We start from the raw sequence: 12,659 nt of genomic DNA on the forward strand, positions 1-12,659 counted from the left end.
AGCTTTTCTTTGATGACCCTCCCGGAGCTTGAATAGGAGTGGGTCTGAGGCGGCCAGAGGATGTAGAGTGTAGGGGTCTTGAGGGTGTGTAGTAAGAGACCATTGACCGGAGGTAGGCGGGAGCCGTTCCCTTCGCTGCACGATATGCCAGGTCGAGGGCCTTGAAGCGGATTCGTGCGGCGATGGGGAGCCAGTGCAGGTCTCTAAGAAGTGGGGTGACATCATCATGGGCCGACTTCGGTAGGTTTGAGATCAGGCGGGCGGCTGCGTTCTGAATGAGTTGAAGAGGCTTGGTGGCGGTGGTCGGAAGGCCAGCAAGCAGTGCATTGCAGTAGTCGAGGCGGGAGATGATTGGACGAGGAGTTGGGTGGCTTATTTTGTCAGGAAGGGGTGGATCCTTCTGACGTTGCTCAGGAGGAATCTGCACGTTGGCAACATAAACATTATAAATGTATGTGTCATTTCCTGTTGCAATGTTTGCTCAAACACTAGCTCACAGGAAATACACTTGGGTCCAAACTGTTCCCTAACAACTGAGTTCCAGTGAAACCGTCTATAAGATCATTGCCTTTCAAAGAACAGTTGACATTTTTCAAAGGTATAACAATTTATTGAGCAGAATGAAACCCATGCAGATTTAGGCCCCGTTTAGACGGAAACGCTAGCAGGTGAATCCGCAATTTTTTTTTTCAGATGTGCCTTTCGTTTATACGGAAACGGCGTTTTTACGGGGTGAAACCGTAAAAAAGTGAGACCACCTTCCAGGGTGGAATTCCTAGAAACGGTAAACCTTTGCGCTCTCGTCTAAACTGTCAAACCATGTCAAACCGCATAAAACGATGACGAAAGGGTCGTCAAGGCTCTCGTCGCGCCTACTGCTTACATCACAGGCATGTGCCAGTAGCCTAGAAGCGTAAACAAAGCATGTCTGATTCTATCCATGGCGATCATCTGAAGGCTACATTGGCAGTACTTTTAAATACACAAGAATCTGTCCCGCGGCTATCACAACTATTATGACTGGACCCACTGTCTGTGAGTGACTCTGCTTTGGTCCAATCACATTCCCCATCCACACTCTGCGAATCAGAGGCAGAGTAGGGCGGGTCTTCACAGCACGTCATGTGACATATGCGCCAATCGTGTGACAGCGGGGCTCCGTTGTCTCGAGTTGTCACAGCCTCGTCTGCACGGAGAATTCCACCCCAAAACGCTCGTCTAAACGCAAAATTAAAAGTGAAACCGCAAGACGACTTTTGCGGTTTCTGTTCAGACTTCCATCCCAAAACGCTCGTCTAAACGTAGCCTTAGAGCAAAAAAACAAGCAATTGTCCAACCATGATAAAAAAAAAAAAAAAAAAGCAAGTGCATGCATGTCAATCTGCGACTGTGCGTGCGTGTGTGCGTGCGTGCATGCGTGTGTATGTGTGTGTGAGTGTGTGCATGTATTAGGGGAAGGGGGATTCCAATCAGAGTCAGATATCTAAAACTAGGTCTGTGCCAACAGTGTGGCTAGTGCCACAGTGGATACAGTATAATTACATGCCATGCTCTAGAGTAGGCTGGTCTGTGCTGCACAGAGATGGGCATCAAAGTGCCAGGGCAAAGTGCCAGTCATTACAACCAGGAAGTAGCTCAATGCCCCCGAGGCCTGTGGGTAATGGCATTTGAAAAGAGATCTCAGCCTCACACGGCGGTTCAGACCACCTGATCTACTCCTGTTATAGTCTAGTGTGGCAGGGCAGAATAGAGCACCAATTATACAGTAGCTCATGTAAGTCATATGCTACTGATGCATATCTACCAGTCAAACCACAAGCAACTGAGTCTGTCTGGTGCAGTCTCTTTTGTCTTTCTCAGTAAAAGACAGTTTTACTGTGCAAACAGGTGGATTTGAGTGTCTCAAAAATATATATTTTTGGCCCATGTAATCCATCCATCCATCCATCCAACTATTATCAAGCCTGTCTAGGGGACAAACCACTACTACCACTACCACTACTCCCTCATTCTCAATGTGGAGAAAACTAAGGAGGTTGTTGTCGACTTCCGGAGAGCGCACACCCACCACCCTCCACTGACCATCAACGGTGCGGTGGTGGAGAGAGTGAGCAGCACCAAAGTCCTGGGTGTGTGCACATCACGGACGACCTCTCCTGGAACACCAACACCGCATCACTGGCCAAGAAAGCTCAGCAGCGCCTCTACTTCCTCCGCAAACTGAGAAGAGCTGGAGCCTCAGTGCCCATCCTGTGCTCCTCCTTCTACCGGGGCACCATCGAGAGCCTCCTGACCAGCTGCATAACCGCGTGGTACGGCGGCTGTACGGCATCCTGCCGCAAGACCCTGCAGCGCACGGTCAGAACAGCTGAGAGGATTGTTGGGGCCCCCCCTCCCCTCCCTCCAGAACATTTACAACACACGCCTGGCCCCGCAAAGCACTCCGACACGACCCACCCCTCACAGCGCTTCTTCAATCTCCTGCCCTCCGCGAGGAGGATGAGGAGCCTCCGAGCTGCAGGACCAGCAGACTGAGAGACAGCTTCATCCATCTCTGCCCCCACAGACTCGGGACTAGGAACCCCCCCCCACTGACACACACTGCCACTTTACTAACTCACTGCCACTTTATTTTATTTGACTATGTACTACTGCTGCTAGGAATATTTGGACTAAGTTCTCTTTTACCTCTTTTATTTAATTCACTCATTAATTTCATTTTATATTGTACATATGTAACGGATGGTATCGTGAAGCGCAGTCAAGAAGGGCTGGGGTGAGTAGCGGTGCTATGGGTTAAACTCACTCTCACATCCTCAAAAGACGCATAGACACGGTACAAAGAAGTCTGTGTTGTTGCCCACGGCGTGGGAGACCCGGGTTCGAATCTCCCTCGGGGCATCGAAGTTTGAGGTGACGTTGTCACAACCGTTACACATAGTCCTGTATATTGTGTGTTGTATATTGTGTCCTGTATGTTACTTTTGTGTTTTATATTGTCTAGATCTTTTTATATACACCGTGGGAAGGGGGAACGTAATTTAATTGTTCTGTATGTCTTGCACAAATGGGAAAATGACAATAAAGTTGACTTTGCCTACTACTACTACTACTACTACTACTACTACTACTACTACTACTACTACTACTACTACTACTACTACTGCTACTACTACAACTACTACTACTACTACTACTACTACTACTACTACTACTACTACTACTACTACTACTACTACTACTACTACTACTACTACTACTACTACAACCCCCACCACCACCACCACCACCACCACCACATGCACAGCCACTCAACTAGTCATATAGCCATCCATCTATCCATCGATCCATCCACCCACTGCTCTGGGTATTTCAGTTGGAATTATCCTCCACTTCCACAAGTGTTCAAGCTACAGCAGCAAGCTACAACTCTTTGACAAAGAAACATTTCTCCCCCAATGCTATTTTGCCAGGATTTTTGGCTTAGTGCCGCCCTAGACGATTGTGATTGAGAAATACAAACAACCCAGAAGTATTTTCCCCCTATTGCTCAATGATGATGGGTTCTGCGATACTAGGTCTGGAAATGTGAGACTAGCCACCAATCCATCCATCCATCCAGTCAACCATTGGTGCCTGAGGGTGAAGAGAACAGTCATACAGTACAGATACAGTACAGAGGAGCACAGAGGAAAACATTATCCACGCAACATCAACCGCATCTAGCTTGAAAGGCCACCATCGCTGTGGGTACAAAACACAAATAGGAACAGTGTTTGTCAGCAGATAATGCTCTCTGTCTGTCTGCCATGTGTGTTTTACGGTATATTGTACAAATGTTTACAAAACCTAGACACACCTCTGTGTCTTTTCAGCTAATTATATCTCAGTGATATGAAACCAGTATCACCATTCACCTCTAAATGTCCATTCATGCGCTACATGTTACACACGACACACCTATAACACAAATAAAACATCTACAGCTAAACCCTGGAACGAAACACCATCAACTGTATGCTGCACTTTGATTTTCTTTTTATGTTATCAGCAGTTCCAGCAGCTACCAGTGGATGGCGCCATTTCCACCCCGTTGGAGTCAGGAATTGAGTGCCATGTGCGTCACTGAGGGGGTTCCACGAAAATGTATATTGCAACTAAAAGCATTGTGATCATTATGATCATCATAATACACATTCTCCTATACTGTACTTTCTCATTTTTCTATTTGTTTTTACACTCCACTGACATTTCCCTTGCCACAATATAAAGTTATACAGTTCTGTACTAAATCGTATAGTATGCGTGGCATATCATCGCATGCAGATCAAATCAATTACTAGGCTTCATCTCAAGTGCTTTCATGATTCCGGAATGCAATCAGTCAAGGGACATAACAAAACAAATGCTGCTCTTGATAAGTGTATCAAATTGCCTTGCTGATGTTGGCCCATCATGTTTTAATGCCTTGTTGATGATTGGCTGATTATATCGGTAATAGGATACTTAATTCAGTTCTATTTGTGGTTGTTGAGAAGCATTATCAACTCAATGAACTTGGTGAGGTCATGTTTCTTTGTAAATGGCAACAACTGGAGCAACTGAATGAGATTCACATGTAAAAATCATGTAATTAAGAACACAGATAAGAGTAGAATAGAATAGCAGTCAGTCACATTATAATAAAAGACAGGCTTTCGTCACATGACCACCCTCCAAATGTACACATAACTTTTCAATAAATTAACCCATTTGTTTTATTTTTCAGCATTTCTTTGCTATTTTTACCTCAAAGAAATGTGCCCATCCATGTTGTGCTTCATACTGGAAGTACACACACACGTACACACACACACGTACACACACACACACACACACACACACACACACACACACACACACACACACACACACACACACTCACACACACACACACACACACACACACACACACACACACACACACACACACACACACACACAGCCACACACAGCCACACACACACTAATTTGTTGGCAGGCCACATTAAACATTTACCCCCCATTAGTTAAATCATGTTGGCAATGGCTGAGCTGCCCGCAGGAAACAAGACCCCCACCAGACACACACAACTCTAACCCCACTCTCTGACCTGTGCTTGCCCCTCATTTCTAATTTGCCTAGTTAGTACAAATGTGTGCCTAGTTAGTACGCGCGCACACACACACACACGTTACGTCCATCCCATCAAAAAGTCGACCTTTTTCAATTTACAATTAATTGAGTACACCCATACGCATAAGCATACAATCACACACTGTACACACAAACACACACACACACACACACACACACACACACACACACACACACACACACACACACACAGTTCCTTTGCAGATGTCAAGACACGATGTAGAGACGGCATATAATCACAGTGTATGTACAATTCCACAGGCAGGTACCTATTCTAGGGCTTACCCCAATACTTCAATTTCTTCCATGGTAATCGATGCCAAAATCAATATTCAAAAGCCCCAAACTAGCCTACATCAGCATAATAAATAGCTTATAGTACTGTTAATCCAACATTCATTTTGAGAATCAGTTATTTTCAGACATTAAGTCATGCGAACATTCAGAAAACTGGCCTACTCCATAGCGCTCGTCGACTTGCCACATTGAAACTTTGCACGCGGGAAGAACAAAGCTTTATGATCATTCGCTTGTTTTGGTACTACGACCCGAGTCTCACATATTGGAACGCGTAGAGGAACAGGGACTGACGGATCTGCTGCCACACACACAGCATACTGCTGACGACCTTGTTAATTGCGCTGCGCCTGATAACAATCTCGTATGTTCTTACCTGCGATGATGTCGTCCATCTGCTCCAGGGCGGCCTCCAGCATGTGACTGGCCTCGGTTTCCATGGTGACTGATGGAAGCATCAGACCCAGGACCTCCTGATGTCCTGAGGAGAGGAGATACGGATACGTGAGCCCGAGACGGAAGTAAAGACTTCTTCTCAAGTAGTCCTACAAAACGGTACAAGTGACATCACTGACTATATTTAAACGCACAGCGTAACCCGGAGCTTGTGGGGTATGTTCCAGTTAAACAGTCTAAAGCTTTTTTGATACCGTGTCTATTTCAGTATCCCTGTTTCTACAAAGAAAGTGAAGTTGTCTGCATTGGAAAACGACATTAGCCCAAGTGTGGGCGGAAAACGGACATCATGTGCCAAGGACAAGACAAAAAGCAAGTCTTCAAGCTAGTCCTTTAGACTAACACTAATCCAATAATCATAATACACTTAATTTGTTTGGCGTGTTTCTGAATGCTTTCTGAATCTAATATACAGAAACAAAGTAATGGATGCAGGAACACGCTGCTCAAGCAATCAATGTTCTAGTTTTTTACAATGTCTTTCAATAAAGGTGCCTTAGTCAGATAGGGGTCTGTTTTCTAAATTGAAAGAAATGTAATTTTTTTTTAATTACAGTAGCCTTTGTCTTGACGTAATCCACGTCCAGAACTCACCCACTAAGAGTCAGTGATGCTTTTCTAAAACAGATATTTCCTTTCAGAGCTGGACAAGTTCTGAGCGTGAGGACGTCTGAGTGATCTGTAATCTAATATTCTCCAGCTGGCGAGACACACAGTAAACATCTGGGCTTTCATAAATGGAATGGGGTCCGTTATCAAGTCACATGTTAGGTGATTTATCACGTGCAGGAGGTGGTACACTTTGCTGCCAGGATAGGTTTATTTACATAATGATTAACCCTTAAAAAACAATAACACAATTTGCATAGCACTGTGGGACGGCCAGGCTTTGCGTGCAAAAGCAGTGAGTTGCAAAAAGGAGATTCCAAGTTTTCCAGTAATATCAAATGTATGTACCGGTATTAAGGTTAGCTAAGAGGGATAATGCATCATGTATGTATTAACATTAGATTTAACAGGGATATCAAATGTATGTACCGGTATTAATGTTAGCTAACAGGGATAATGCATCATGTATGTATTAACATTAGCTAACAGGGATATCAAATGCATCATTAAGGTTAGCTAACAGGGATATCAAATGCATCATTAAGGTTAGCTAACAGGGATATCAAATGTGTAATGTATGTATTAATGTTAGCTAACAGGGATAATGCATCATGTATGTATTAACATTAGATTTAACAGGGATATCAAATGTATGTACCGGTATTAATGTTAGCTAACAGGGATAATGCATCATGTATGTATTAACATTAGTTCTGTATCGTTAGTGGCTTAGCTTGGCATCGCCTTCTGCACTATCTCGCGTACGTGCACGCGTACTGAATAAACCACAAATGTACCTCTAATACCAGTATTAGTCTGACCACACCCCTCATCAGCTTACCTTCATAAGCAGGTGTGTGGTCACCTGCTCTCCTCCTTCTCGCTTTCACCACAAGGAAGAGGTGCCTCGGTAGATCCCCACACTTGACACCATGATGGAAGAAATTGGATTAGGAACAGCTTGGGAAACAAGGATACGTTGACATCATATCTTTATTTTCTCTCTCACTATTTTCGAGAAAATACGGCGATATTGTCTTCGTACTGGAGTGTCTAGAAGATGATGATCATTCTACAAACCCTCCACCGGTTTTCGTATTGGGAGCACGCCGCTGCATGCTTCTCAACTGCAGTTCCTTGCTGTGTTTGTTGGGGTGAAACCTGTCAGGCCACAGCTGAACTGTCGGACATGCCGCTGTTGTGAGGAGCGGTGCGTTCCAGGTTGGGTGAGTAGTGTTTGCTGGCGGGCTCCACTTGTCTGTTAGTGCTATGGGGGCTACTAGACAAAGTTTATGGAAACCGGCCCCAGGCTAGGGTCCTTTGTTTAGCCGTCTAGGCGACAGAAGGCCTTGGTCTGGCGACCATTATAGTTTTAACTAGTGGGCCGCGACCATTGACACTGGTGATCCCTGTGTGTTCTGGACGAGTGGATTCTCTCTGTCACCGTGTTAAGACCCCATCTTTCATATCCAAATGAGAGTATTCCTTCACGAGGGGATATGTGCATGTAATGTGCGATAGCGGCAGATTCATGTTCAAAGTCAGCTATACAGGCCAGTTGGTACTGTGCTGATTCCGCCGGACGTGTTATTGTCACCGTTGTGAAGCGGTGTTGACGTCTTGTTTTCTCTTTTCTCTTAAAAAGTGAGGAGGGTTCAGAACGGCGGCCTGTCTGGGTGAGTGTTATGTCATTGTTTACATGTTCATAGCTTACGGTTAGCCGGTCGGTGGCCTGGCGCGGGGTAGCTTGGCTTCTCGCGCGCCGCCGGGAGCTCGCTCCTGATCGCGTGCGTCGTAGATCGGCGTCTCGCGAGCGGAAGCGATAGCACCCGAACGGTTGGAGCAGCCGTTAGCTTGATGCTATTCTGTTGAACGTGCTTTGATTTTTAACATGTTTTACACTCTTGACCACGACGTCATCCTTGACAGGGGATGTTCGTCAACCCTGCCTGAGCCTGGACGGGGATTGCGTCAACAAAGAGGGCTGTGTTCTACGGTGGCTTGTGACTGCACTTCGCTGATCTGCGTTCCGGGCAGGTACGGGGTTGGCCAGACCCTCATAACACGTCTTCTGGTTTTACCTTGCTAAATGTATTGTGAATGACGGTGTTTTTTCCCAAAACGTGTGTTGTTGCAATGCATTTGAGATACGTTGCGGGTTGTGTGTGAGCTGTTTTTGTCACTGGCAGTAGCTTCTCCGTGCAGGTCGTGATGTATTGATCTGGTTGTTGTGTGAGAAACATCATGGTGTTTATGTGTACCGTGTACTCACTACTAAGGCAACTAACCTATGAAGCTATGCTTGGTGACGAGTGAGTAAAAGAATGTTCTTTCTCAGACTGTAATGACAATGGACAGTGAGTTCACACATTAACAGGTTTTCCTGTTTTAACTGGCCGTATTGAGGGTAAAATAGGAGGATTGTGTTTTTCCCCCCCCGGTTCCCTGGGGACTTTATCACCTCCTATCAGACATGTTGTGCATTAATTGTGTCTTTTGTGTGGTAGGGATACGATGTAACTCTCAGCTTGATTGCTGAGGTTGTGCTAAATCTGCTGGAGAAACTTATTTCCTAAAGGGAAATTGGTTTGGTTGCTGTCATGTGGGCTTAGCAAGGCCTGTGGTCGATACTAATCAAGAATGATGTATTCTCTCATTGTGATGATGATGGGTTGTGTGTGTCATGTGACCTACAACTGGGTTGTACTGGCCACAGAAGCACATGTGTATGTTGGACCGGGGTTCTTAGAGCCCTCTCTATTCTGTGTTTTTCCTTAGTAAAAATCAGATAGCAGGTTAGCTCGTGCGCTGTGTGGAGCTGTGAAACGCTTCATGGAGCTGACTATGACTGTGTCATATTCTCTTTTTGTCGTTACGTCGTATCATGGGTGTGGGGTCGTAAAGGGGTGAACTGGTAACCTTTCCTCTCCCCATTGTTCTGTCGGTCAGGGGTACACCCCCTGTCCTTCAAGGTTCCCGTCACGTGGCGGTTCGGCACGTTACGGGGGGGGGGGGGGGGGGGGGGGGAGGGAGTTCCTGGTCCCACGGCCTGGTATATTGGGCGTGTGCACCGCAGGAATTCCCCCGCCATAGAGTACGTCACCGTGCGCGTCTCTGTTGGTAGGACTTCCGTGTGCTGTTCAGGTCCATGTGATGGATCTGTTTTCAGGGGGGGTGGTCAGGGCTCCTCCTCACCAAGCGCCTACTCAGGCCTTCTGTGAGTTCGGACTCCTTCTTCCATGTGATCCATGTGAGGAAGCCTCCATCAGAGTACAGAGCCTTCCTCCTCAGATTGTCAAAGTGAGTGGACCCTCTAGAAGGGTCCTTTTCTATTGTATGTATATTCGATTCAATTCGTTTATTGAGTGTGTATGGGTTCGGTGCCTCTTCCCCGGAGGCCCTAAAACCAGTTTTTTACATGGCTCAAGGTGCAATATATTCTTTTCAATCTGTACAGCTCGCGTGGGAAGTCTCTCTGGGGATCCCCGTCTCTTTCCTATGGGAGGGTGGTGGGATGTAAAAATGTGAACATTTTTTACCCCGGCTGTGTAGACTGGGATACATACTGTTGATGCTTCCTTCTTTCTATTCCAGAAGTGTTGGAGTTAGGGAGTGTCACACCCCTCTTGTCGTTCCCCTGGGCGCCTTGGGGATTCAATGACAGGTCTAAATAGCCTGTTCATTGATGGGGGTGTGTCCCGACGCACGTATAGTGCTAGCTCGCTGTAAACAGGCGATTGACTGGCACGCCTTAGTTGCTTGTGGTTGAAACAGCGTTTTTATAAAGCAACTGAGATGGGGGTTTTTCCTCTTCCGGCGACCACATCCCATGACCTGGGTGGGTTGTCGACGGATCCTCGTTCATGTCTGGGGGATGATGACGGGATGGATCTGAACATATGTAGTGGGGTCTCACGCCCTTGGGGTGGGCCACCAGGCGCGGTTCGTCCCGACGTCTGGGTGGCGCCTTCTTTTCATGTTAAGATCAACACGCATATCTGCCCTTCTCCTGGAGTAGGCATGTCGGCGTGGTTAGGGCACGGGACTGGTTCTGGTCACGCTGGTCCAGATCAGTTGAACCCGTTGTCCGCCGGGGATGCAGATCTGCTGTTCTGGTACCCTGAGGGACTTGGGCTTTTTTCAGGGGGAAAAATGCCAGGTCGGTCTGGGTGTCACAGGGTTAAGCGCTATGGAGACCCTGGTTGGGTATGTTTTTACTCAGCACTGTCGTCATGGCTTACAGCCATGCCATTCTGTACGCGCTCGATCTCGTCGGATCTCGGCCGCTACACAGGTTGGTCCTGGTTAGTACTTGGTTGGGAGACCGCCGGGGAATACCAGGTACGGTGTGCTTAGGGGCTGGTTCTCCATTGTTTTTCGCTCCTCTCTCACGCATGGCGAAGAGGGGCCTGTGGGGGTGGTTTTTTGACCTCCTCTGGTGACCCTGTGCTTCCCGTACCGCCAGGCCCGGTCCGAAGTGATGTTTGCGACCCGTAGGCCTGGGTTAACCCTTTTTGGAAACTGAAACACTTGTACTGCGGTATAGCCGGTGTATACCCGCAGGTGTGTTTTGGAGTTTTTTCTTGAGGGGTTATAGGAACAACCACCGCATTGGGTAACACCGAGGTGGTTGATTCCCTGGTGTGTTGGAGCAGTGTCAACTCCCGGGTTCACCGGTTGAGGGTGCCCCTGCACGTTCATGACGTCTGCCAATCGTGTCAGCCTTCTCTGCCTCGACCCCTCTGGGTGGGGGTTGTTAAATGGAGGCTTGGTCATGCAACACCGCCAGCTTACGCTCCTTCCGCCGGGGCGGCTGTGTTCAGCTGTCCCCTCTGGCGCCTGTCTCGTCCGCAGTCTCCAGGCTAGGGTTAACAGCCTGTTGCCTGGTTTTTCCCCGGTGCGCTGCCTGCTTCCGTTGGTTAACCTTTTTTGTGTGCTTACGGCCATGCTGACTGCCTATTCTGCAGGGTCAGTGTGCCAGGCGGTGTACTATTGGGGGGACGGGGCCCGCTCGGCTTACTGGCCTGGTTGGTTCCGCCTGGGAATACCAGGTGCAGTAACTGAGGGGCCTTTGTCCGAATACGCTGGCGATGTGGGGGGCGGGGCACTACGTGCCCACCTGGTGGGGTCTTGATGCTGGCATCATGGACTTCTCCGGGCCCCCATTCCAGGGAGTCCAGTCCTTTTGGTGGGTCTGGGTCTTCCTTCGTGCTCCGCTGCTACGGCCTTGCCACGGGGTTGGGTTTGCCCTTGACCCCGTGATTCTGGGGGCAGTAACGAGGTTGTTCCTCCGTTCGTTCCCGGGTGGCATGCGGGTTGTGCGTGTGTGTAGTCGTGGGTCAAGCCACGGTCTGCTCACCCTGTGCGTTGAGTTGCTTGAGTGCCTCTTCGCACGGTCGGGTCCGTCGCCCTCCCGTGACGTCCCTAATAGGGGGGCTGCCCTCCATTAGGGGGGGTCGGGGGGCTCGGCCCTCCCTGTTCTGATGGTTTTGGGGGGCTGTCAGCGGGGTGTATTTGTCAGCCAAGTGGCTCCGCTTGGCCTCCCTTGTGCAGAAGGCGATGCCAAGCTAAGCCACTAACGATACAGAACGTTAGGTTATGACTATAACCAAGTTCTGTTAGTTAGGGGCGATGCTTGGCATCGGACGCCGCTGCAGCCCTTGTCCTCACCTTGTGGTGAAAGCTTGGGAAGGAGGAGAGCAGGTGACCACACACCTGCTTATGAAGGTAAGCTGATGAGGGGTGTGGTCAGACTAATACTGGTATTAGAGGTACATTTGTGGTTTATTCAGTACGCGTGCACGTACGCGAGATAGTGCAGAAGGCGATGCCAAGCATCGCCCCTAACTAACAGAACTTGGTTATAGTCATAACCTAACGCTAACAGGGATATCAAATGCATCATTAAGGTTAGCTAACAGGGATATCAAATGTGTAATGTATGTATTAATGTTAGCTAACAGGGATAATGCATCATGTATGTATTAACATTAGCTAACAGGGATATCAAATGCATCATGTATGTATTAATGTTAGCTAACAGGGATAATGCATCATGTATGTATTAAGGTTAGCTAACAGGGATATCACATGTGTAATGTATGTATTACTGTTAGCGAAC

General features: G+C 47.6%; 1 protein-coding gene across 1 annotated transcript in view; it reads right to left on the reverse strand.

Annotated features, from left to right (window-relative positions):
- The window catches only part of ppfibp2b (PPFIA binding protein 2b), a 242,077-nt gene that overhangs the window by 141,815 nt on the left and 87,603 nt on the right, over positions 1-12,659 (reverse strand). The window contains exon 2 of the mRNA XM_084315553.1: positions 5,850-5,954. Coding sequence (XP_084171679.1) covers positions 5,850-5,931 — 82 coding nt within the window. The 5' untranslated portion in view covers positions 5,932-5,954. The remainder of the gene's footprint in view (positions 1-5,849; positions 5,955-12,659) is intronic.

This window comes from Notolepis coatsorum, assembly GCF_963971535.1.
Source record: "Notolepis coatsorum genome assembly, chromosome: 6".
NCBI classification, from domain to species: Eukaryota; Metazoa; Chordata; class Actinopteri; order Aulopiformes; family Paralepididae; genus Notolepis; species Notolepis coatsorum.